The following is a 25,867-nucleotide window of genomic DNA, read 5'->3' as shown; positions in this document are numbered from 1 at the left end:
TAAAGTCACAACAATAGACTATGAGAGGAAACTTTGTGTGTTAAGCTAGATTCTGCTGAATAATCACAGGTAAAGGTTTAACCGCAGTCCAGACATAATGTTCAAAATGTAAATACTTATTTTAATTCAAATATCTGTTAATGCCATATTGAAGTTAGCCTTACAAGACAGCTTTATTTTTGTGAGTCTATATGCTAAATGACTGAGACACAGTTGAATAAACTGATACTCTCCATCTTCGATTACCTTTGCATTTATTTGATTTGATGGCACCATTCACTCTCCTGTATTTCTAGTAAATCTCATTTAGAACCTCCATAATGCATCTGGCCTCTAGAGTGTTATTGTTATGTCTCATCGTATTTCCATAATGCCTTTTCTTCCACTAATGTAACTATCCTTTGCCGTTTCAACACAAACTATGAGATGAGGTTACACAACCCCAGGTGGCTGACAGAGTCGGGGAGCTCCTTGCTTGTTGATTCTTCATTTTCAATCTTTCAAATGTTATAAATGGATCTGTTTGAAAAAATATCATCTTGTATGGTGTTTTTTTTTTTTTTTTGGTCAGAAATATCAAACATCCATCCCCTCACATAAGGTGATCATAAGACCATATCCACAATTGTGGACTATTGTATGTGAACAGATAAGTAAAACAGGAAGAGATTTAGGTGATGTTTCAGATTATACAGTATCATAAACTAATATGGGAAAACAGAAAAAAAATATTAATAAAATATCAATACCATGAACTTCCGAAGAACATGCCTTAAAGTAGTAGTAAGACTCAGTGAAGTTTTCTACAGACAATATCACTACTGTAGGTACAACAGTTGCCTGTGATGGAAAACACATTGCACAGGAAATCCTGTTGTTCTGATACACTGCAATGACTTTTATGTAAACTGGCACGAGAGCATTCCACTCTCAATGTAAACATAAAAAGCCATAAGTCAAGATCAGTGTGTTATGTGCAAAGCCACACTGGAACAAACTTAGAGCACATCAGCCACCCTTCACATGGATGGTTCAGATCCAGGCAGCATGCCTGCTGCGGTGAGCAACACAGTCTGATTGAGATACTGATTGCACCTGGAAGGGTTGAATGATGGCTGAGGCTATCTAATTGAGGTTGCAGAACTGGTAGGCTGATTGGTCGGAAAGAAGATGGAGAGTGACAGGGATGTCTAAACAGTGCCACGAGCACTTTTAGTAAAATGCTCAAGTGAATGGGCAGAGTCTGTGGAACATAATGGCTATGCGTGGAGAGACTGTAGTCCAAGGCAAACATGGCCTTGCACTGGTGCGGATAATGCCGTATATTCCGTGTTATACTTCTGCACACATGTTTGAGAGCGTTAATGATGCTGTTTAAAAGGTCTGTGTCAGTGTGTGACAGATAGCACTGGTAAAAACACATCCTGTGCATAGGAAAGTACAGTGTGTCCATGTGAATCCAGGGGAAAACTGATTAAATGATTTTACCAAAGGAATGCAGGCGAGCCTATAGTGTCCTCCACCCCCTTCTACGGTACTGTCTGTAGCAGCCGCGTGTAGGTATTCAGCGCCTCAAGCTCTTTTTGTCCAACAGCGTCTGATATCCATAGGGTCTTCCATCTGATACTGATATCCTTTAGAAGCCAAGGAAATTACTGTTCAGCAGTCACGATACTGTGAAATGTGGGTAAGAATCTCTAAAGGTCTGGGTTGCAGAGCGGCAAAGACAAAAAGAGGTTGCAATTAAAGACTCAGTGAAAAACAAAAACAGTCCGTCATTTTCACACTGATGCGATATTATCCCGTACAGAATTTTGCTCTCAAATGACATCCAGTAGTGGCCACACCGCCACACGATGAGAGGCAACGATTGGATACATTTAGTCAGCTCGAGTGCTGCAAAAGAAAGAAGTTCAGGGTGAAAAAATGTGTTGTTGCATTTCCAACCGTTGTGTGTTTGTGTGACTGGCCATCTCTTTGAGTCAAATATGTGGGTTTTTCAAGCTTTCTTTGATTGCATTGTGGAAATCCTCTGATCGAAGCCTGCCAACATTCTTTTGGCCACTGTGTCGCATTTCCATGAGTTTGCAGGAATATGTGTAGTATGTCCCCCTCCTGTTTTTTCAGGAAATCTGAGGGACTTTCTCTCAAACTGACCTTCTGAAATAATCCTTGTCTCCTTCCTGCCAGCGAACACAGGCTACAGTAGCCCAATGATAAAAGGCCACATGTTTCATGACAGCACAGTAATAACTGACTGACTGAGTCTGCACGGACAAACTTTGGCCTATGGGCCAGACAGGCAAGTCAAAGGTTTCATGGAGCACAGGCTATATAAGGCCACATATTTTATGTCAGCACAGAATTAACTGACATTAATTTAACAGCCATAGTCACCATAATCTCAAATGATCACCACTGGTGTGCTCTACTAAGCTGTAATACTGTCTATGCATATAGCTACAGCTGTTTGTAAATGTCTTTTTGTTTTCATTTATATTCTCAGTCTTTTGGTTTATATTTTTCACATTTTGGATTATGCACCTGGTGGAGGACGAATACATTTCCAACCACAGAGTTTTGTCTCCCTGCTGCCTTTTTTGCCTTCCCTAAAAGACTCTCTACATGGATACCCTTTGAACCACCCACAGCTACACAACAGCTGGATGAAACCAGCATGGATTACTATCACAAGGTAAAGCCCACAGTAGCCTGCCAGTAGCTTGTCTATACAGAACAAATCAACAATTTATAAAATCTAAAAAAATAAATTTCAAATCAACTATGATGTTCTATACAGGTTTTGTCTAGTGACATATACAGAGAGTGTATCAGTGCATGCTAGACCATAATGACATCTTTCGCAGCATGTTTTTATCAACTATTAGCCCATGGAAAACCATGGTCATCCGTGAGGACATCTCAGTGTCCCAAGCAGGATAAACCTCCAAAACATGTCTAAAATACAAAGTAATTATTAGCTCCTTGTTGATGTCCATTAATCAAAGTGTACTTGACATTGTTTATTATATCTTGTACTTTATTTCTGAGGTGGGATTATACATGATGTATTTGATTTAGAGAAGAGTCTGCCTGCTGATTAATATATTCATATTCGAATCCAGACAATAATGATGTTCATAAAAGAGGTGGAAATTTCCCCCCTGCTTTTTGTGATTTTTGTAGGGCTATTTCTTAGCATGGGTAAGGGGAGTAGATGGAACTTTGAGACTTCCTGGTAACCTTGGTGGTCCCATTCTAAGTGAAACCACAGATGGTGCTCTGAAAATGCTCTGAAGCTTAATGTTTCTGCTATCATTTCGCTTGGCATTTTGGATCGCACTCGCCTTAAATGTCCTTGCCCTGTCTTGATGGGATTAACAGCTATCATTGGAAAACAGAATGGTAGCTTTAGAGACGATTGGCTGTGAAAGGTTTGCCCGTTTGAATGCCTCGATTTCTACTTTGGACACCAAAAATAGCCTTCATAAGATCGGTATTAAACATCTTAGAATATGAGTGCAATTATCAGTGAAGCGGTCTGGCTCCTCAGCAGACACAGTTTTCAAATCATCAACCAACAACATCCATGTCCTAGATGAGGTGTCGCATAACTGTCTGTAGTGCTAACGGTCCCTAAATGAGACAGACTTCACTGCTAAGCAGGTGGCAGACTGAATGCAGATAAACTATGTAGCTCACGTTTCACTGACCCACGGACACAGTGAGGCAGGGGCAGGTCTACCATGTGAAAGGTTATTTTGTTGAAGAATGTGAAATGCCTCCAATTAAGGGGACATTTGACTGACATGCTCTCTCGGGAGCAATGCCACAAATTCCAAAGGTCGGCAGGGTCACGACCTCGTGTCAGGCAGGATACTGCCTTTCAACTTCAGCTTAACTGCAATCACATTGCCTGGAGAGACTGACAGATTTGACAATGCTTTAACGTCTCCAATGCATCATCAAGTATAGTCCTGCAAAAAAAAAAATTCAAATGATAGTATCTTTAGAAGTTTACGTTGCTGTGATTGGACTTATTTTAAAACATGACCATTTTTGAAGTTTCATGCTGTGCTTGGGAGCATCTTACTTTACTTACATTCAACAAGGACAGTTCTCCAACCATAACTCAGAAAATCCATGTAACACTTGAACTACTTTAGGGAGGAAATACAGTGAACTTGTATCCATGAAGAGGGAGGTTGTGAAGTCATTTACATGTTTTAATGCTTTTTGGGGGGCTTTTCCAGTCAAATTTAGCTGTCTTTCAGGATTGTTTGTACTAAAATGATTAAATGGTTGTGTGGAGAGCGGGCCGTCTCTGGTTGTGTGGAGAGCGGGCCGTCTCTGGTTGTGTGGAGAGCGGGCCGTCTCTGGTTGTGTGGAGAGCGGGCCGTCTCTGGTTGTGTGGAGAGCGGGCAGTCTCTGGTTGTGCTTCAACTTGCCATCCAAGTGCAGACCAAGGGAGGAGCCACCAAGGTCCCAATTATGGTTTATGGTTTTGGGAATGGTACCTCAGGGCTTTCCCAACAAGTGTTTCCCCATTAAATAATGGATGAGAGACTAGGGCTGATGTATTTAGATCTTAAAGCAGTTGGTTCTAAATTAAGATTCCTAGTAGCACATCCAAATGAGACTGGAGCATCAAAAAAAAAAAAAAAAGTTTTAATAGTGATAGCTCTGTGGAGCTGTAGTCTGTTCTCTGTAACAACACAGTCATCGAAGCCAAAAGCAGTCGCATTAAGGTACCTGAAGACCAAGTGGCTGATAGGTTACTACCTCCTCATCCAATTTTTGTATCCTATCCTGGGTTCTATTCGGTGACATTTTGGTGGACTTTCTTGCATCTCTCTCTGTTTTAATGAGGCCTTCACCAAAAGCATTCCACTCCATACTTTGGCAGCATTTCACTTCTTTTTAACGGAGGATCATTACCGCCTCCTGTACAGTGTGTCTGTAGGCAATGAATGTCCCCTGTGTAATGCTGGTCCCGGTGAGCTGATTCTGTGGTGCGCAACGTAATGATGTCAGAATGTATGCCACCCACAAGGGCAGCTTGTGAACAGCATGAAGCCCCACTGTAATTTATTGTGGTTTGACCTCAGAGTTGCACAGCATCAGTGGTATGTTTGTGTATCCATCTGTTGCTAGGGCAATAAAGACTTCTCTAGGATGCACCAAGACATGCCCTTTGGGAACAATAAAACATACTTTTCATTTAGGTCTTCGTTGAGTTGTCTGTCATAGGTTTGTTTAAGTATAAGTGTTAATCTAAAATTAGAGAAATACATGGGTAGTAACATACAGTATATTCCTTATTTACTTTTTTATACTTATCAACCAGTTGCTAATGGGCTACATATAAACATCCGCATATAAACATTGTGAACACCTTATTAAGACTGTGACAAGCTTGGTCAGCAAGAATAAGTGGATCTGTCACCTTAAAAACCTTCCTTCCTTTTTGTTGTAGTTGAAAATTAAATTAATTTTTTTAGGCTTGTGTATAAGAAAGCATTGCTACAGGTTTAGCATTGAAGAGGGTTTACCCATCAGCTAAGCCACAAACACAGTCCACTGTGAAAATATGCTTAATATAACTCTTTTTGTATAACGTGTCCTTTGCAGGAACCACTACAGTTGTAATTCAGTCTCAATGGTTAAACACATGCATGCTCCACTTTATTAATCTTATTTCGTTTATTTATTTATCTCTGCTGCCACGCTCTTTTATGATGTAAAGGAAACTAGGTGATCCATGCTGTTCTATCAGTCATGTCCTTTTAAGGCAGTCACACAGAGACCTTGATTCAATGATGCCCCGTGCCTGTTCACCAAACAATGATCAAATCTCCAACTTGGGTTTTGGTTGGAGGAGTTACTAAAGATCTGAATAATGTCTTGGGAATCCTTGCTATAATGGGGTTTGCCACAAATACTCCTTTTAATGTATGCTAAAGTGCCTCCCCTTTCGTTTTTATAGAGAGTCAAGCAACAGCAGATAGATGCGATAGAGACATTAAGGAAAGGAAATTGTGATTGCCTGATGTTTAGAATGTATGGGCTCAGTTCAAGACTAAGTAGGGTGTATCAGGCCAATGTCAAGTTTATCATACTCTTTTAAGTGGATTTTATGACTAAGTTTGGTGTATCAGGCCAATGTCAAGATTATCATAGATACTCTTTTAAGTGGATTTTATGGAATCTGGTCCTCTTGCTTTACTTCCCACATAAAAAAAAAATAAAAAAAATAATGCTTCTCCTATTCAAATGGCAGCGTGATGGATTTCCAGTATCTGGGAAGATGACAACTTGATAATCCATTCCCTCTTACCATGACTATAGACTCTGACATAAGACATACCGGTTTTGAAAATGTCTGGTTAGTGGAGTTCTTTCATTCTGAATGAGATACTGAATGAGGCCCACATATTCAGTATTTCTAAACATTAATTATTCATTGCATTTGTCAATGAGCCTGTGTTTAAAGCAGAGAAAACCACTGTTCTGTTTGCTTATTTATACCCTGAGAACATAAGGCAGGAAACAACAGAGTTAATCGTTGTAAAAATCCATGCCTCTAATTTGCCTGCAGTGGCTTTGGAAATAGGTTACTAATTTGCTGGGCACAAAAGGGGAATGAAGATTTTCATCAACAGAAAAACCATGAACAGTGTGTAAACTTCATTGGAGTATTTCCACAACAATGCACTTTGAAGTTTACTTTCAAGTAAAGAGTGTATGCCTTCACGAAACAGAAACATGTGGTTTAAAATCTTCAATAGTGGAGGCTAGGTGTAGACCTGTCTGGCAAAATCTTCCTTGACTTTACACTAGTGGTTTACAGGGATTCTGTGCAATCAACCATATGTTAGTATTTATCCAAAAGGGCACTGCTTCAAGTGTCTGGCAACAATAATGATGCCTTGGGAAAATCTGCAGGAGATAATTTGCATTGTTCTAGGTCTCGGGGGCTTCTAAAACAGAGTAGGGCAAAAGCTCTCTCTGTTCCATATAATTCCAAAAAATTCTCCACATGGTTTTGTCAGGAGACAGATTCTAGTTTGTGGCCCAACAATGTGCAGAGTTGCTCAACTGTATGGCTCGCAAAAGCCAGTCTTAATCCAGTACGACATTAGAAGAATAGCATCTGCTGTTAAAAGAAAAGATACGCCTTTGTACTATGTTGGATGTTCCTTGTCTCTCTCTCTCTCTCTCTCTCTCTCTCTCTCTCTCTCTCTCTCTCTCTCCTCTCATGCACTCTCTCTCTCTCTCTCTCTCTCTCTCTCTCTCTCTTTTACCACAACAACACTACCTCTGTGTAAACATACACAATCTCACAAACACACATTCTCTCTCTCTCTCTCTCTCTCTCTCTCTCTCTCTCTCTCTCTCTGTCTCTCACACACACACTTTTCTTCTTACTCACATTACCTTGTTTCTCTGATTGTATCTTACTTGGTACCCTTTATACATCTATGACAAACTCTATTACATAAAGTTAATTGTACGCAAAATACAAAACAGGCTGTACCCTGTCTATTCCCTCAAAGCATTCTTTGTCTGCAAGAGAAATGAACTGTGAAGTGCAGTAGTCTCAAACAGGTGACTCCATTTTAAGAGGTACTTCCTGGAGTTTATGTAGCATTATTGCATAGAGAGCCTCCGATATTTCATGCAAGGGAGACCAGAGGGCACTGAGGAGTCACTCATAACTGGCAGTGATTTGCAGAAATGCGCAAGTATGCTGCGTAATTCATCAAATACCTGAGGAGATAATTTGAGATACTCTTCTGAGCGAGTGAAACATATATCCACAAAGTCAAACATCATGTCCTGTGTTTCCTTTTTCATCGCTATATTGCTTTATGTTATATTGTGTGGGACTGTAATATGTTTTCCATGTGTTTCCAGTCCACCTCACAGACACCTCTCCCTTTCAACACATGTCTCCTGATGGACCCGCTTCAAGAGTATGTGCTGGGTCTTTCTAAAGTATTTCTGTAAAGCAATTCATTCATATGCATTAATTAAGCAGTGCAATGTATTATCTTTGTGATGGTTTTTTTTCATCTGTGTTGTGTTATCACTGTCACTAAAGAACAAAAATCATCAAAAATATTACACGCTTCAGATCACACGCTTTTTACTAGACTAGCCAAACTGATTATGTTACCTTTTTGAGAATCAAAAACAATCTGCTGAATAACTGAGGCCTGTTTCAAATTAAATTTGTAATAGACTCTGTGGATGCTAACTCTGCTTGTTTACACTGCCACCATTTGGTTCCCTGCTGTGCACTGCACTGCAGCAACTCAGTTCAAGTCAGTGGCATTTATTCTTGCTGGGAGAGAAGGAAAGACCATGCACTAATAAAATGAAGATAACGTAGTAGTAATTATACAAATGTATTTATAGCCTACCAGAAAAAAAGAAAAATAATGACTAGGAAGGAATGCTCAGTTTATTTTACATGTCAAGAGGGGTCTTGTTCAAAGTATGTTTCCCCAAAGAAGAGAAGAGAAGAGACCATATCACAAAATATGGAACTTAGCTGTAGTTTATAGACTAAATAAGAGAGCGCTCAAAAACGTGTCCAATGTTAAAATTGCAAAGTGTCTTAATCAGACCAGTAGACGGCGCTAAAGAATGAAAGATAGTTCAGCTCCTTCGTCCTGAAGTCTAGAGGAAGAAGGGGGCAGCGTGTAGCCAGCGACAATAATGAAAATATCAATATGGTCACCATCGTCATGTTTTCAAAATAAAAGTAGAAACGTATTTTAAATGATACAAGGACAAATGAAAAAGCTAACAAACTGTGTGTGCTTACTGTGCTACCAACGGTACAATAAATGTAAAGTTGGAAAAACACAAACCAAAAAGTGTGTGTGTGTGTGTGTGTGTGTGTGTGTGTGTGGGCTGTATATGTTTTAGACACAAAGACCCTACTAGCGTTCAGCTGAATTTGTGGCTGAGAAAACAACAAGTGGTGCATCTGTGGCGCGAAATGAAATCCTTATAACAAGTACTTCAAGGAAACATATATATTGACACCTGAATTGTCTTTGTACTTACCAGGACATGGTAAGCTCCAGCAGAGTCATATACACTAGGCATACTAATGAACTTCAGTTGTTGTTGAGGTTTTTTTACCAGGCTCCACTGTTGTGAAAGTATGTGTTGTATGAATTTATATATGTGTGTGTGCTAACTATTTGTATCACTTAATCTCACAACTATTTTCTGAATCGGCTAAAATGACAAAACTCGCAGATGCAATATGCAGTGTATGTATCTAGACAAGTTAGCAGCACACCATGCAGTGGCCGTGCAAAACGTTGAAACATTTGTCAAACCAGAACATACAGATTTGGCGGACTTTTATTTTCACGCTTTATTTTTTTTTTTTACGTATTGTCACCTACTGTAGCTAGCTTCACAGAACCAACATGGCTGCCTACAAGGTTGTCTGTTCGGGCTTTGGACTATTGCAGTCATCCCTGAATTTAACAAACCAGGTAAACTAACTGTGAATATTCTTTACTATGTTAATGATTGTTACATTTGTTATTAATGCAGATTTCACGAACCACGACACCTTACTGACGCTCTGGTCAGCTAACGTAAGCTAGCCAGTGAACGTTAGCCTATTAGCTCATGGTGTACAGTAAGTGGACTGTGTAACCTGGGTGGAAGCACTTGTTTTCACAACTCTTGACAAAGTAATTGAAATAGACGATTATGTCTTGTCCTAAGCCTTGTAGGGCTCCATGTCAGCTGAAACCAATCCGATTTTAGGCGAGTCAGATTTTTTTTTATTCTCAAGTCAGTTTTGTCAGTGATTTTTTTTTCTTTTTTCAATCAATGATGCATTATGGTTTTTTTTTTAGCTCTACTTCAAATGGTGCAGTTTGAGCTTGTTCTCAAATTCTGTGGTGGGAGATCTCCCTCTATATTAACTTACTTGAAGTGATTTAAAGCTCATATCTTTAATGGTGTTTCCTAACTTACACATGAGGAAGCTCTAACAGCTCATAACAGAGTGAGGAGTAATTTGGACATACTTCATTTGGAGGCAGCGATCAGGAATTTGACAAATTATTTTAAATTGTCCAGCCTCTTTCCAAGTTTACTCACCATGGCTTACCTCTTCTGTCATTGAACTGCAGGCCCTCAGGTGCTCATGGGGTGCGGTGGAACAGGTCAGAGGCTACTATGTTGACTGGCGGATGGTTCGAGATGTGAAGAGGAGACAGATGGCCTTTGAATATGCAGACACAAGACTTCGCATCAACTCGCTGAGGAAGAACACAGTCCTGCCAAAGGAACTTCAGGTTTATAATTTATATGATATTTATATTTATATGAATCAGATTGGGGGGAAAGATTTTGGGCAAAAGTGAAGTGGGTTTCCCTGTGCCTGACCACTGAAACGTCTCTGAAGTAATCTGTTCTGTCTCCCCTAACAGGAAATTGCAGATAAAGAAATTGCCGCTTTACCTCGGGATAGCTGCCCGGTGCGCATTCGTAACAGGTGTGTGCTGACGTCACGGCCACGTGGGGTGAAGCGACGATGGCGTCTCAGTCGCATTGTGTTCCGTGATCTGGCAGACCACAACCAGATGTCAGGGATCCAGAGATCCATGTGGTGATGGGAGACTACACTGAAGGCTCATGGATCACCTTGGTCTTCTCCATTCATGTCTGATGATTATATGAGGCAATGGTTTTTTGCCCTCTTAATAACTGATCCACCTGGATTTCCTCTTCATATTTGATGACCCGTATGTGAACCATTGCATGACTTCATCTCCACATGTCATAATTGAAGATGTACATAGAATTTCATATTGTTCTCAACTTTACATTGATGAATAAAGCGATGCATAAGTTAAATCAACCTGTTGTATTCATATCTCCAGACGTATGCTGCATTTTTATCTCATGCAGTCATTATGGTGCATGATAATCTGTTTATAAATGTCCTTGGCATCAGTAAGGGGTATTTACCTATATTGAATTTGAAGTGATTGGATCAGCCTTTAACCATTTTTCTGAAAATGTTTACTTTGAATGTCCTCACCTGAGCCAAGTTGATGTGCCTGCGGATCTTTATCAAATAGGCTAGGTGCACGAAATACTCAGTGTGGGCTGTTTGTTTCCTGTTTAGCCAGGTGTATTTAAACCTGCCGCTATTCTGAATGTAATTAGTGTCTACACGGACCTGGTTAGGTGTTGCACCTAGTGAATCAGCGTGACGATAAAGAAGGACGTGTAGACACTAATGACATTCAGAATAGTGGCAGGTTCAAACACACCTGGCTAAACAGGAAACAAACAGCCCACACTGAGTATTTTGTGCACCTAGCCTATATTGGGGGAAACAGTCCTGCTTTACTCATTTCAAGACCAAAATCAATTCAAATAGTGTATTCAGTCAGGTAAACTGCCTATTTTCCTAGGTTTGACTGATAGTTCTCTTGATCTTATTTTGTGGTCATGTGTGTAACACTTTACAGGTTACAAAGAAGTATGTACAAACCTTGATGGATAATTATTTTCTGAATAAATCTGTTCTATAGTTTTGTATCCATTCAGTAAAGATTTTGTAGCATGAAGGTAACCCATCCCATATTTCTAAACATATGTTATTGTCGACATGAACATGGAAAAGTTTAGCTATGTGCTCAGAAGTAAGGTAGGTGGATGATGGAACTAGCTCATAGTAGGTTGTTGATACAACTTTTATTTTGATACACATGTTCACGGAACTAGAACTACACTCGAATCCTACTGGAGAATCTTTCTAGAAGGCGTGTTGCACGAAAGAAAGCGCAAGTGAAACATTTAGTCGTAAATTAGCAGTGAAACAGCGGCATCAGACTATTTTGTGATTCTGGTGATCACTTAAATCTTCGGTACTAATCAAAGCATTTGGAATTCAGTAATGGACCTGGACACACAGGCAAGGTTTTTAACACTGTAAACATTGGTCGTCCAGTTAACGTTGGGAAGTTAGCTAGCGGCTAACCCTAGTCGGCTTGTACATTTAAATTGAGTAAGGTTAAGGTGATCTCAAATGCAAAAGTTGTTAATGCTAAAAACATTTCTCCATGACATTTATAGTATGTATCTTATGAAAGAATCATAATAGGAAACGTATCCAATTTGTACCGAGCTAAATGTTCAACTGGATTTTCAGTTTCAGTTTCATGCTATCTAATGTAGCTCCTATAGGGTATGAATGGCTAATATAGAATAAAATGTTGTCAGCCAGAATAAGGCTTTTAAGTTCTTAATTTAACTCTAAATGAACTCTAAATTGTATTTTTACAATATGGGCTTATTTTTTCTCAGTCTCAGTCGTGTTTTATCAGGTGGGTGAACAACACAACCACGTGTGATTAACCAAAACGTTATTAACTAATGTTAAATAATTTCCCACCACAGATCAAAGAGCTCGAGAGTGACTTGAAGGAAGTCTTACGATTGTTGGAGAGTTCGGAAAGAAAGCGGGTGCAAAATGTGATCAAGCAGGAACAACAGAAGATTGAAAAGGAGCTCACGCAAAAACGACAGCTAAAAGAAAAGCAGTCCAAACGAGTGTCAACAGACACAACTGTGAAGGGATACACTGTAAAAATCAATAATTACGGTAATGTCTAGTGCCAGTATCTTTACTCCTCTTGTTCCTCATACAATGTACTCCTACTTTGACTTTCGTTGTTTTAACAGGGTGGGACCAATCGGAGAAATTTGTGAAAATTTACATAACGCTAAAGGGAGTGCATACGATTCCAGCAGAAAATGTGGAGGTCACCTTCACAGAAAAGTAAGGATTCAGTACCATACCTCATCACTTTAACAATATGCTATATGAATGGAAGTCCAAAGGTACTCAATGTTGGAGGTCATTATAAGAATGTGATTAATTCACAAAAGTGTGACATTTGTTGGGATGTATGGTTGGGGTATGGATAAGCTTACATACCAGAGGTTTCCTATGCAAGCACTAAAGTGTATTCATGCTATAAGATGACCCTATACAAAATATGTCCTTATTAAAGAAATACTGCGGCTTGTGTTGTGTTAATAGAGATTGATGGCTTGTGCTGGCAGATTTGTACAGTGCAGATTTGTGAACAGTGAACGACATCAAGAAACTTTCATTAAGTGAACATGTCGTGAATCCAGTGCTATATTTAAGTCGTTGTTTTTTTTCACTGCACGTATGTATATATTTGCTAATGAGACAATGCCTTTATTTCAATATCACATCTGTACTATCTTTTCAGGTCTTTTGATCTTCTTGTTAAGGACCTAGATGGGAAAAACCATCAAATGATTCTCAAAAATCTTTTATGTCCCATTGAGGTCCAGGAAAGCAGTCGAAAGGTTTGTTTTTTAAATTTAATATCTTACTTGAACTTTTTCTTACTGGCTAGTACTTAGAATATTGGACCCTTGTTGATAGGAGGAATCTGTTTTGTCCGGCAGCTGCCTACCTCTTTCTCCCAAATGTTTGTTATGCTCTTAATGCAAGATATAATCCGTGGATCTATACAGAATGTGCATACTTTATAAAGTTCATTGCAACCGGTACATATACAATCTGTACATGTTAGAGAGTTGAAAACATTAAAACAATAATGAAGGGGGATGTGTTGCAGTGCTGTTGGATTAGACTGCATTCATTTTTTGCTGTAGTTTGTATGTGTCTGACGGGATGTGTTGACTTTGCAGGGATGATTTAGAGCGTCTAGCTTGACCCGAGAAGGTCTTTCTCAGTGTGCTGTGTACTGTCAAGCAGAGCACTGGCTTGGCTAGAATAAGAAGGTCATGCTGATGAACAGAAACTGCTTCCCAAAGGCTTTCAGTGCAGTGCAGTTCCTTCACTTGACTTGTCTTCTGCAGTCTCTCTGAGAAGGAAATGTTCTGTGCAGAAGACCTGTCTTGCTTTTTCCCAAAGCGCAATATGAGCTTTGATGCTGCCAGTTTGATCATGCATCTGTTAGCAAGCCTGGGTGTGTGTGCAATAAAACTGTCACTATGGGCTATCAAAAATAGGCTATCAAAATTAGTCCGGTGCAGACTTGAGTAACCACAGTAGATACAATGACTAGACTTTTACTGTGCAAACTGTTGAGCTTGCTTTTTATGAAAATGCCCAAAAATCGACGTTTTACTCTGTTTACACATCATCGCATGATTTGTCATGTAACGGTGTAAGAATACATAACGGTCAACTCTAACCGAAGGACAACAACACTGCCATGCTGCCCTAGTTTATCTAGTACACTTATTAGGGGAGCTGTAATATTTGAGCAATGGGAAGGGTTTTTTTTTTTTTCAATTCAAAAACCTCAGTTTATGCCTCTCTTAATTGTGCCTTGCTTTCCCAGGTGAAAACAGACATGGTCCTCATCATGTGCAAGAAGACCGCAGCAAAGAAATGGGACTGTCTAACGCAGGTGGAAAAGAACTCAAAAGAGAAAGAGTGAGTGATATCCTCATCATCCTCATCTACATCTAGCATGGCAATATGTACCAAGAGAGATAATTGTATACTATGTATCCCTCAGCAAACCCAACGTTGATGAAACTGCTGATCCAAGCGACGGCCTTATGACCATGCTGAAGAAGATCTACACAGAGGGGGACGATGAAATGAAACGCACCATTGGCAAGGCCTGGACAGAATCCCAGGACAAGAAGGCCAAAGGAGATGAAATGGACATTTGAGTCTGCCTCTCATTGTACCCCCCACCCCCACACAATCATTCCTTCCTGCACTTGGATTCAGGACCATGCTGTCAGATCAGTGATTCCAGGTTCCATGTTCCATTCCTGATTTTTTTTCCATTTTAGAATCACTTCAACTTAATGAAATCATATTGTGATCATGTGTGGTCTGTTTTTTTTTCATATTCCTCCAGTGTGGTTTGCACTATGTTTTCATTGTTGATTATGGTCATAGATTTGACAACATGCCAGTTTCTACTTGAAATTGATGTGATGAATAAGATATCTTAAATGTGTCTGTATCAGTATCCTGTGTGTAAATTGGTGCCTGCATTGGGGATTTCCTAATTTGACTTGCTGTCAAGTGCTGTATTACTACTAGCTTAATTAACCATTTTTACGACTTCATATTATTGAACATCTCGTCTTGTGTGTTAAATCGTACCACCACCAGGGGGCTCCATACTCTGTCGGAATGGAGGGAAATTGACCAAGCTGAATTTTAGGTTGTAACCTACACCATGATCAGTGCATGATTGTTTACGACATGACAACCACAATTTGACATTGTAATACATCAAAATTGAAACGTCATTCTATTAATAAAATCATATGGAAAGAAAATACCTTGTCGTAGCCGGTGCATCACGTTCTTTTCCCTTCGTGTTTAAATCGTAAAATCTATAATCAATGTTAGCCACTACCATTACTGTTTTCTATGACAATGGAAGTTATCTGATAAATGGATATTCCAGTGATAAGTACAAATTCTAAGAACGTTAATGCTAAATCAAAGTTATCCTATGTTACACATTCCCAACTTTGCCTCAATGTCACTTTTGCATTTCAGGACGTCGAATTGAGTGATGATGATAAAGCGTTAGATAAGGAATATAGTGTGATTGGATGATCTTTTCATTTCATTCAGTTTTTCCACATGCACATCACATGCTGTCTTTGATTTTTGTGTTTGATTGAAAGCACTTCCAGCAAACCTCGTTGGCTCCTCTGAATTAAGCACCACCCTGTTATCCGCCTACTAACCTGACGTCACGAACAGTTTATATACTTGAGGAATTCCCTGTCTGGGCATGTCTTAGTTACCTAGCGCTGAGCAATCTGACAAGAAGCGATACACGGACTATTCGTGAAGAGAAGGATTTTTTGGGGGGCAGTAGACACTTGTGACTGTGAATGGATTCTGCTCGTTTTACTACGACACAGCGTCTTTCCTGTCAAATGATGAATCCGGATTTATTCAAAGCATCTGATCGGACGCAAACTATTCAACCACCACCCAAACCAAATCGGAGTAAACCGGAGCCAACGAAGCCAGAGGTGGTGGTTGATGTGGAAGGGAAGAGATGCTATTACAAAGGAAAGATTTTGGGAAAGGTAGCATATCACTTCCCTGGCTTCATTTGAATTCTCATTACCTAGTGATAACAAGTGTTTCATGTCATATGGTTGTGTTGTTGTTTAACGTTAGGCTCGTCGTAATTCAGTAATGTGGAGGGATGATCTCGGCATCGTCTAGTTGATCATAGCTTTGAATGGAGGTGTGTGCCACGAAGAATTTGCTACCAGGTGTCCGCTAATGACCTCGTGGAGGATATGACTAGCCTAAGTTTGACAATGCCTCTCCCATTGATTTCCCAATTTCCCGAGCGTTTCTTGTAATTTGACTGTATTCGCATATCACCTCCGTCCTGTTGTTTCATATGGACTACATTTGGTCATATGACATCCTGTGTTCAAGCTAATCACTGAGAAAGGAAAATGTGACCCGATTTAAGACTACATTGTTGATTTGATGCCAGTCAAAAGCAAATGGATTAGATTTAATTTGAGCTCTAAACATGTATTTCATAATGGTGTCTCTCTGGTGACGGTGCGTTTTCGCCTTTTAAATCAAGTCCTGTCTGAAATTACGACCAATGCAGACATGCAGCATTTGTTTTGTTCGCTTTGGATTAAAAGCAAGACGTGAACGCATAGTGTAATATTTTACAGAAACCGGTATATCTTAATTCAGCCTAATGAGTGTGTCACATTATGAGACTGCTGTTGCTTTATCCCATATGGAAGAGCAGCTGTTCCATGCAAAAAAAGAATACGTCATATGTGAAATGAGATTGGTCCCCAGTATTACAGGCAAAACTCACTAACGTTGTAATATAGATTTGTAAAGTTAGTGTTTGACACATCGACTCTTTTGTTTTTGAAGGGTGGATTTGCACGATGCTACGAAATGACAGACGTGGCCTCGGAAAAAACGTATGCTGTGAAGGTTATACCACAAAGCAGAGTGTCCAAACCCCATCAGAGAGAAAAGGTAAAGCAAGTGGCCTACCTGTGGCACTGCCATTGCTATGTTGAAAACAATGTCTTTAAATGATTGGCATTGTAACAAAGGAATTCCTCTATCCTACCAGATAATAAATGAAATTGAACTCCACAAAACCTTGCAACACAAGCACGTCGTGAAATTCTCTCATCACTTTGAAGATGGAGAAAACATTTACATCTTCCTGGAACTATGCATTAGAAAGGTATGTGGCTGTCTTTACAGCAATGTGCTGCATTCAACCTGACGGGTAAAAATACAGCCGAACCCTCATGGATTTCTCTACTTCCCTCTGCAGTCCCTAGCTCACATATGGAAGGCGAGGCACACACTGACTGACCCAGAGGTACGCTATTACCTGAAGCAGATCATATCTGGACTTAAATATCTGCACAACAAAGGCATCCTTCACAGAGATCTCAAACTAGGTAGGTACACCATGACCTTGGTAGCTGTGTGTGTGTGTGTGTGTCAAATGATGAATCCGGATCTGGATTGTGTGTGTGTGTGTGTGTGTGTGCATTTGGAGCAATAATGTGGCGTTAACTCACCTCAACTGTTCTTGTAGGTAATTTCTTTGTAAGTGAGGGCATGGAATTAAGACTGGGAGACTTTGGACTGGCAGCAAAGCTGGAGACGGTTGAGCAGAGGAAGAAGTGAGTAGTAGTAGTAGTAGTAGTGGTGGTGGTGGTGGTTTTTATTTTATGGTTACTTATAACCTGCCAGTACTCTGACATTCTTTTTTTTAATTATTATTATTTTGAATGTTTTCAGGACTATCTGTGGAACACCTAATTATCTTGCTCCAGAGGTCCTGAATAGACAGGGACATGGAACTGAATCAGATGTTTGGTCTCTGGGCTGTGTGATGTAAGTTAGCCATGCTACTATTTCATACTGTCCAATATCTGTAGATTATTGATGATTTAAGACTGTATAAGTATATGGAACTTGGAGGGAGGAACAGACCAACCTAACTGGTATTTCTAGGCAATTTATGCCACACGGCAGTGAAATAATGTATTTTTCTTGATTTTAGATATACATTGTTGTGTGGGAATCCGCCGTTTGAAACTCTGGACTTGAAAGAGACGTACAAGTGCATAAAGGAGGTGAGGTATACGCTCCCTCCGACTCTCTCGCCTTCGGCTCAGAAGCTGATCTCCGCCATCCTACAGAAGAACCCCGCTGACCGCCTCACGCTGGACCAGATTCTGACCCATGAGTATTTCACCAAGGTGACTGTTTAAGTCCATTTATGTGGTTCATCTGTGACTACTTTGGGCCACTGTGTTTCAAAGCACTGTGACATTGTTCAGTAGTGCAGTGTTCCCGAATGCATGTGACCTTCATCTTCCGTGGTGTTGACGTTCTCTCCTGACTCTGTATCTTGCTCTTTCTCATCCAGGGCTTCACCCCCGATAAACTGCCTCCTAGTAGCTGCGTCATGGTGCCAGAGCTCACCCCACCCAGCCCTGCCAAGAAGTTCTTCACCAAGATGGCCAAGAGCCTCTTTGGCAAAAAGAAATCAAAAGGTTAGTGCTGCTGCTGCTTCTGTTTGTTGTTGTTGTTTATTATTGTTTTGCAGGTGTCTTTCGTTAATAGAGGAACCCTGTTTATGTGGCCTCTTCCCTTCTACTGTGCTGTTCCTGTGTCTGATTGTCGCTGTGTTAATCTGCAGTTGAAAAGAGCCCTGTCGAGGAGAAGGATGACATCTCAAAGTTGGTCTCGGGCATAGTCAAATGCTCCATCAGCCGACAGATGAGCTGCAAGACTGTCGGACCAAACGAGGTACACCACCCCCCATATCTCCAGTCCGTTTAATGTAACTATTCTGTACCTTGCTCATTGGCTGAGGAGAATGTACACAATCAATTTGTAATAAGAAATAATCTAAATTTGGCTTTCAAAACTCATTCAAGTTGGCACTCATCTCTAGACAAGGTGACGGCTTAGAAGCTAATATAATTATTTACACCCCTTTGAGATGTCAAATTTAAAACTGTTTCAGTGTCACTTTAGTTTAAATGCACTTTGCCATTAAGGCAATTGCATGATCAGCTGGGATGTCTCTGAGAGTGCTTGGGATGAATAATGGAGTATGTGAGAGGGCAGCAATTGTGCTGAAAGACTTAGAATAGCATTGCGCTGAGCAAATCCGATTTTTTTAGCCAAGTGATCTATGGGGACAGCACTACCTCAGCCCACACAAGACACAAGCTCTCCGGTTCACTGCAGTCAGGCAGACAAAACAGGAAATAGGAAACGCGTTTCTTTGCACTGACATGCGAGTTGTATTCGACCTTGCTGGGGTCAAATGGTTAACTCGCCTTGAGCATAGACCTAAAGTTTGGTGACGTTTAGGAATGAATAACCAATACAAGGGATGTTTTGTTTCCCTCACCCTCCCCCAATCATTTTTCAGATGAAGGGAAATGTTCTAAAGGCCTGAGTCGTGTCCTACCTTTTCCTTGATTTGTCTCCCTTCTTCCTGCTCCTCACTCAGGCCACGACTCCCATGGCTCCTCTGGCCAGCTCCGGTCCCACGGACACACAGCCCGAAGAGGAGTCCAGGAAGTCTACATCTCAATCCCTCAAGGGCACTGTGGCAAGCAGCAATGACCGTAAGCCATCATTTTACTTCAAGCTGCAGGTGCAGTTGTATTCACATGTGCTTTGTGGTCATTTTTTTGTATATATATATATGGTAGGGCTTACATATAGGCATAGTCTCTCAGCTGTGAGAAGGAGAATTCTTATTATTATTGTGACCTCTGCTTCTTTAAGATGGGTCTTGGCCCATTTAAATGTTGGGTGAACTGCAAAGAAGGATCAGCATTTTCAAAAAGAACTTTCATTTCATAATATATAGCTCTGTTCTGTATTGTGCTGGTTGTGCTGGCTTTGCAAACACTATGTTGAACCAAAGCCCACAATGCCTCATCATGATGGTGTGGTGGCAAAACTGCGACGGCATACTTATTTGACTGGCATGCATTGTTTGGATTCTTTTAAGTATGTGCGAGTTTGGTTCAATGAAGCGTTGTTCTCTTTGTCCCGTAGCTTGTGAAGACGCCATCACTCCTGCTGCTGTCATTGAGTCCGCTGTGAAGGTTCTCAACAATTGCTTGTCCTCCATGCCTGCAGGTGTGTATGCCTGTTGGAAATCACTCAGCAACCTTGGCTGGGCAAGAGAATTGAATCGTAATGATTTGACATGGAGCTTAGAGCTGAGCTTTATTATGAAGAAATGGCTACTGTAATGGACTGTCATTGGATATTCATTGTAGTTATTTTTTCCCCTGTTTCAGCTTCAAGAAACCCACCATGCCTCTCGAAGCCCAAACCTTTCATTTGGGTGACTAAATGGGTAGACTACTCCAACAAATATGGGTTTGGTTACCAGCTCTCCAATCAGAACATCGGCGTGCTGTTCAACGAGGGAACTCATCTGAGTTTGTGTGACCAGCGAAGGTCAGTATCTCTGCCAATGTCTCCCCCCATGCCATTTAGGTGATGTTTGATGTTTTAAATATGTGCGTTGGACGTTTTCATGTGTGGGCTTTCGAATCACTGACCTAATTCCAGTATGCCCTTTTTAAGTTTCTCTTCTTAAGTTGACTCAGTACATCCTTCAGAAATGGGTCAATCACTCTAGTTACCCATGACTGGTTTTACCACATCATGAACCACCAACATACATCCGTCACTGTATTTGGCACTCAATATCACCTCCCCCCCCCCCTTTAAACACATTGCATCAACCCCCTTTAATCTCGATGTTTCTCCCTCCCCCCTCCCTCTTCCGCTCTTTCGCTCTCTCAGGACTGTCCACTACTGTTTAGCCAACAATAAGCACTTCATGTTCCAAGCTGACACACTTCCAGAGCAGCTGCAGAGTCAGAAGCAGATTGTGGAGCTGATGGCCAACTACATGGAGCAGAACCTGATGGAGGTTTGTAAAGATTTACTCCTGAAAAGAAAGAATTGTTAACAGACCTGATTGAAAATGTGGTATTTTTAATAAATTGTCCTATCCATGGGCAATTATTAAGAAAGCTGCTTGGTACTGTCCTTTGTTCTGCCTCTTGTTTCTTTTTTTTTCCTTTTGAAGGAGAATTAAAACATTCGTCTCCCTCTTTCTTTCTTTCTTTCTTTCTTTCTTTCTTTCTTTCTCTCTCTCTCTCTCTCTCTCTCTCTCTCTCTAGGGTGGAGACCTTCAGTACGAAGACCTGCCCCCACCCTCCGCCTCCCCTCTCCTGCTGCAGTGGGTGAAGACGGATCACGCATTAGTCATGCTCTTCAACAATGGCACCCTGCAGGTAAGCTTTCACAGCTGCTCCTTTACATCAGGCACCTTCTGGCAACACCACCCCAACCCAGCAAAGACTTTGCAATGTCACCGTCTATTAATGCCTGCATGTTTTTCACACTTACCTGTGTTCGACAGCCATGTTAAGTATAAATTGGTCTGCTAAATCATATGTGTGTCTGAAAATATGGCTAATGCTAAATGAGTTTCACAGTTGAAATTGAAGACTATTTTTATTTATTTTTTTCCTCCAGGTGAATTTCTACACAGATCACACAAAGATCATCCTGTGCAAGTCTGCTGACGACGACTCGTACTTGCTAACGTACATCAACCGGGAGCGCGTGTCGTACACATACCCACTCAGTGGCCTGACTGAGCGGGGCTGCTCCACGGAACTCCGACACCGGATGCGCTACGTGGTCCAGCTCCTCCAGCATCACACGGGCTCCTAAACCACCACCACCACCACCACCTCGCCTACAAACAGAGCTGGCTTCTCCCGGTTCTTTAATGCCACAAAAGTCGCTGCTGTCGGCTTCCTCTGGGAGCAACACTCAAACCTCAAGGGGGGGGAGACTTCCTCTCTGCGGCAAAGACTCTTCCTGCTCTTGGCCAGCGTCTGGCCCCTATGGAGTATGGTGCACTGTTTCAGTTCAGTTTTACTTTTTTCATTAGATCTATATCCTTTTTTTTATAATTGATCTTATACATACAGTATCTCACACTACTGGCTTGACTCACGGTGCACACAGTGGAGGGGGAGGGGGGGTGCAAAAGGTATCCTGTGTTCCCTCAGCTGGACTGGTGTTAATGGTGATACTGACATGGGAGCACACTTCACAGGGCTAGAATCACTGGCCCAAAACCACATTGCCAATGCGATGCAGAAGGCCTTGGTTTTTTTTATCTGTCTTCTTTTTTTTTTCACTTTACTTTTGGAATATCTTAGGATTTGACCTCACGTAATGGTACACCAGTAAATGGAGCGCTGTAGGTGCCAAACTAAGTCATTTTAGGATCATTTTTAAAAAAAACGAGAAGTTGATGATTGACCATGGTCTGCAGATGACTGAATGTCCAATTCAACTTTTGAGAAGAGCTGAAATAAGTGCCTTTTGGAGGGATTCCTGGTTGTGCAATAATCACCCTTCTAAATCGAAGACAAAAAAAAACAGATTGGGAAATATGCAGAGGAGGCTTTCTTTCCTTTTTTTTCTTTTTTTGCTTCAGAGTTGATTTTGCAAGCGAATGAACAAGCACTACATTACCTGACATAAGCTGTTGGCTGTTAACAAGGTATTATACTCCAGTAATCTCAACCATTGCAGAAGGGTGCCCATATATCTTGTACCTCCTGTTTGGTTTACTGTGTGTCCTCCACCCGTGGTAGTACTCTGCAAAACTGTGAGCCTGAGTGTGCTGTAAATGTTATAGAACTAACAAGTATTGTATTCAGAATCCCAATATTGTGAAAGCCATTGCCCTTTCAGAAAAAACAAATCTTTATTTTTTTTTGTGTGGCACATAATGTCTATTTATTTTTATTTATACTTTTTTATTTATTTGTGTAAATGTATGGTGTTGACACTGGGGGATAATTCAGTATGTTCACCTTTTATGTGTTTGGGGAGAATTAGGAAAAATAAAGTACAGTATTTAAAAATGACTTCACTTTGTTGACTGATTTTCTTGAGGAGCCCCTAGGCAGAGAGTGGGTGGGCTGGATAGGACATCAGCCTGAATCGTTGCTGCCAAGCTGATATGCATTTCAACAGGGATGACTAGTCAGATGGAGAGAGGGTGATGGTGTGAAAAGCTCATTGAAAGGGACTGAATGTTTTCCTCTTTGATAAAGATGGTTTGCTGGTTCTGAGGATGTTTATCTTGTCCATGTCCCTTTTTAGCGCAGTGACTGGATTGATTTCTCACTCTTCACTCGTAGTAACTTCCATACACCACAGCCACAGTGAAGAGAGAGTTGTTCTGGAAGGTGGCTGTGGCAAAGTCATCTCTTGAGGAGTCTAACAAGCCACGACTGGCTACAGCGAGACTCTGATTACTGTTCTGGCCAATTACTACCTGGCAGGCCAGCTTGTAGCGTGGGGGGCAGGTGTCTTTGATTTTACTTCGCAGCAGATCGGCTAGGATTTGACTGAGCTGGCTACATGTGTTTGAGTCGTAGCGCGCTCCGTCTAAATAACTATCCAACGTGGCCTGAAGGATCTGTTGTGTCTGGATGGTGCTGAAGGTGTTCCCTGGGTCGGGTCCCATTCTGTAGCTGTTCTCTAGACTGACCACGTGTGCAGGCTGGGGGAGCAGCAGTCCTGAGAAACTAACCCGTCCACCGTGCGTCCATGCCCCGACGGAGAAGCGCTTGCTAAAAAAGACTGAGTCTCTACGGGCGAAGGGAGAGGCTGGGTAGCTCGTAGCATGACTGAGGTGGGATACATCTGACAGCCTCCTGAGGAGCGGGGGCGGAGGTCTGGAGGGAAGGTGGTCTTTGGAGTTGTCTCGCGAGCTGCGGCGGGTGGAGACTGACGCCCTGCGAAGGCGCTGCGGAAGGCCTTCTGCCGTCTGGTCATGGTTGAACTGGGCTAGAGTCTCCTGAGAGAGAGGCAGAGCCTGGGAGCTCATGGCAGAGATGCCCTACAAAAAGAGATTCATATATTTACATATCTATAGGAGTTAATCTATTCATATATAAAACAATTGTTGGTGTTTCATGTTCGTAGTTTATATTAATGTAGCCTATTTTAATACACAGAACTAAAAACCGTATGACTCAATATTGTAACACTGGGACTGTTACAGTAGTGTGTATTGATAAGTTTATCTCACCTGTTAGTCATGTCAGTTTCGACCCCCATTTAGTCATTTTTTCATCATGTTTCTCGTAAAGTAACCTCTTATGTTTTACCTCACAGCTGGTTGTGAAAACCTGCCCCTTCAAATCTTGGGGAATTTCCCCCTTGGCTGCCAAGTGCTTTCTTCTTAGAATGCACCAGCCATAAACAAGGGCAGTAACAGGGTCCTGATCGTATTCCATGTGATTTTCACCATCTACATTTAAAGTTATCTCTCGCCCCCTCATGAGAAAGACGTAAATTCTAAAGCCCCCGCTCCTAAACAAGTCCATACATCGCCTGAGTTTCTCAATACATCTTTAGCCTTGTGTAACCCTGCAACTGGCTCACATTCTTCTGGTTATGAGCCTGAATGAGAAATACTTTGAATTCAAAACATTTTCTAAATGTTTTTCAACATATCTAGTTGCCATGGTTAGAATTGCATCACTGTAGAGCACTCGAGAAACTTGTTCGATCAAGTATTAGTCAGATAAAATCACACAGAGCCAGCAGATCTTAATCTTACTTTTTCCACTTACCAACTTTGAAACTGGTTCCTTAGGCAAGCTTGCTCCAAGTTATTTTAGGAAGCACAGATAACTATAAATTTAAAGCGAGTAACTGTTGCACGCATATAATAAAAAAACATTGGTACACCATTAAAGGTGTCACACACTTGAAAACATTTACCATAAACAAAAAATAGATGTTCAATTGTCCCCACAGCACTCCCCCACATCCTTCTGCTTTTACCTTAAGCGTGAGAGCTACCAGTAAGCGAGAGAGAGCCTTGAGTGTTTTCTTGCTCAGGACTTCTACTAGGACTACAGTGGGACTAGTCATGCCAGAGTCCTAAGCTACCATCACCAGTTATCAGATACAAACAACACATTATCTGGGCTTTTATTTCTCTGCAAAGAGTCTGCCCGTAAATTATTAGCAGAAGGGCAGAACAGGGTCAGCAAACATAACAACAGCTTGAGTGCAGGCAATCATTCACATGGAGCTATGTATCACCTGGATGCCTCCCACACACTGTGTAGTCGCCTCAGACAAAACTCTTGCTATCCCAACATGCAAATGGAAGCTTGCTCTGTTTTGGTCAACAAACATGGCGCCTGACTGGTTAAATGATGACAAAGGGGACATTCTGTGTCTAAAACACCCTCACACTCAGACAGGGAGAAAGTGCCGCATCACACTTTAGGCTTTTCTCTTTGTGGTGCATTTTGGGGGGTCATGACGAATTCAGAGGCGAGTGATAAGATGATTGTAGCCTTCTGATTCAAGCTGAGGAAGATAGAGAGCAGGTCATTTGGGATGCTGGTTGGCAACTCCAGCCAGAACCATCTGCTGACAGTTTAAACTTAGGGCTAAAGGAGAGGTCTCTAGGAATAGGCGAAACTCACTGACAAAGATGAGGGTGCTGCTGGAATACAAAGCATTAACTTCAATCCAATTAAAAGCATGCACGCTTGTGTGAACTTCTGCAGAGTCATTCATCCTGAGGGAGAACGTGTCTTTAGATTTCCGAATGAATAAATCCCTGCAACCCACTTCAGCTTCTGACAGCTGTTTGCTCAATCTTTGCACAAAAGCACTTAATACTGCGAC

At 41.2% G+C, this 25,867-nt stretch overlaps 4 protein-coding genes across 4 annotated transcripts; 3 read left to right on the top strand and 1 right to left on the bottom strand.

The window, feature by feature from the left end:
* The first annotated feature begins 9,439 nt into the window (after window positions 1–9,439).
* mrps14 (mitochondrial ribosomal protein S14) lies at window positions 9,440–11,038 on the top strand. The gene is made up of 3 exons (XM_080836946.1): window positions 9,440–9,521; window positions 10,173–10,337; window positions 10,473–11,038. The coding sequence occupies exons 1-3, from the start codon at window positions 9,453–9,455 to the stop codon at window positions 10,653–10,655; spliced, it is 417 nt and encodes a 138-aa protein (XP_080693072.1). The 5' UTR covers window positions 9,440–9,452; the 3' UTR covers window positions 10,656–11,038.
* A 1,391-nt stretch (window positions 11,039–12,429) lies between these two features.
* Window positions 12,430–15,184, top strand: cacybp (calcyclin binding protein; the record flags this gene model as incomplete). Its single annotated transcript, XM_080837650.1, has 5 exons — window positions 12,430–12,658; window positions 12,739–12,835; window positions 13,299–13,398; window positions 14,406–14,500; window positions 14,586–15,184. The coding sequence occupies 5 exons, from the start codon at window positions 12,430–12,432 to the stop codon at window positions 14,743–14,745; spliced, it is 681 nt and encodes a 226-aa protein (XP_080693776.1). The 3' UTR covers window positions 14,746–15,184.
* A 755-nt stretch (window positions 15,185–15,939) lies between these two features.
* Window positions 15,940–22,106, top strand: plk3 (polo-like kinase 3; the record flags this gene model as incomplete). The annotated part of the gene is made up of 15 exons (XM_080837745.1): window positions 15,940–16,140; window positions 16,973–17,080; window positions 17,181–17,297; window positions 17,391–17,520; window positions 17,661–17,748; window positions 17,867–17,962; window positions 18,132–18,330; window positions 18,501–18,627; window positions 18,774–18,883; window positions 19,599–19,716; window positions 20,156–20,239; window positions 20,404–20,566; window positions 20,918–21,047; window positions 21,301–21,414; window positions 21,659–22,106. 15 exons carry the CDS (start codon window positions 15,940–15,942, stop codon window positions 21,857–21,859), a joined length of 1,986 nt encoding a protein of 661 aa, XP_080693871.1. The 3' UTR covers window positions 21,860–22,106.
* A 1,233-nt stretch (window positions 22,107–23,339) lies between these two features.
* dynlt4 (dynein light chain Tctex-type 4) lies at window positions 23,340–24,041 on the bottom strand (the record flags this gene model as incomplete). Its single annotated transcript, XM_080836448.1, has 1 exon — window positions 23,340–24,041. One exon carries the CDS (start codon window positions 24,039–24,041, stop codon window positions 23,340–23,342), a length of 702 nt encoding a protein of 233 aa, XP_080692574.1.
* Between the last annotated feature and the right edge of the window lie 1,826 nt (window positions 24,042–25,867).

This window comes from Sprattus sprattus (assembly GCF_963457725.1).
Source record: "Sprattus sprattus genome assembly, chromosome: 4".
Classification (NCBI taxonomy): domain Eukaryota; kingdom Metazoa; phylum Chordata; class Actinopteri; order Clupeiformes; family Clupeidae; genus Sprattus; species Sprattus sprattus.
The sequence above is the reverse complement of the archived record's forward strand: the minus strand, read 5'-3'. Positions and strand labels throughout refer to the sequence as shown.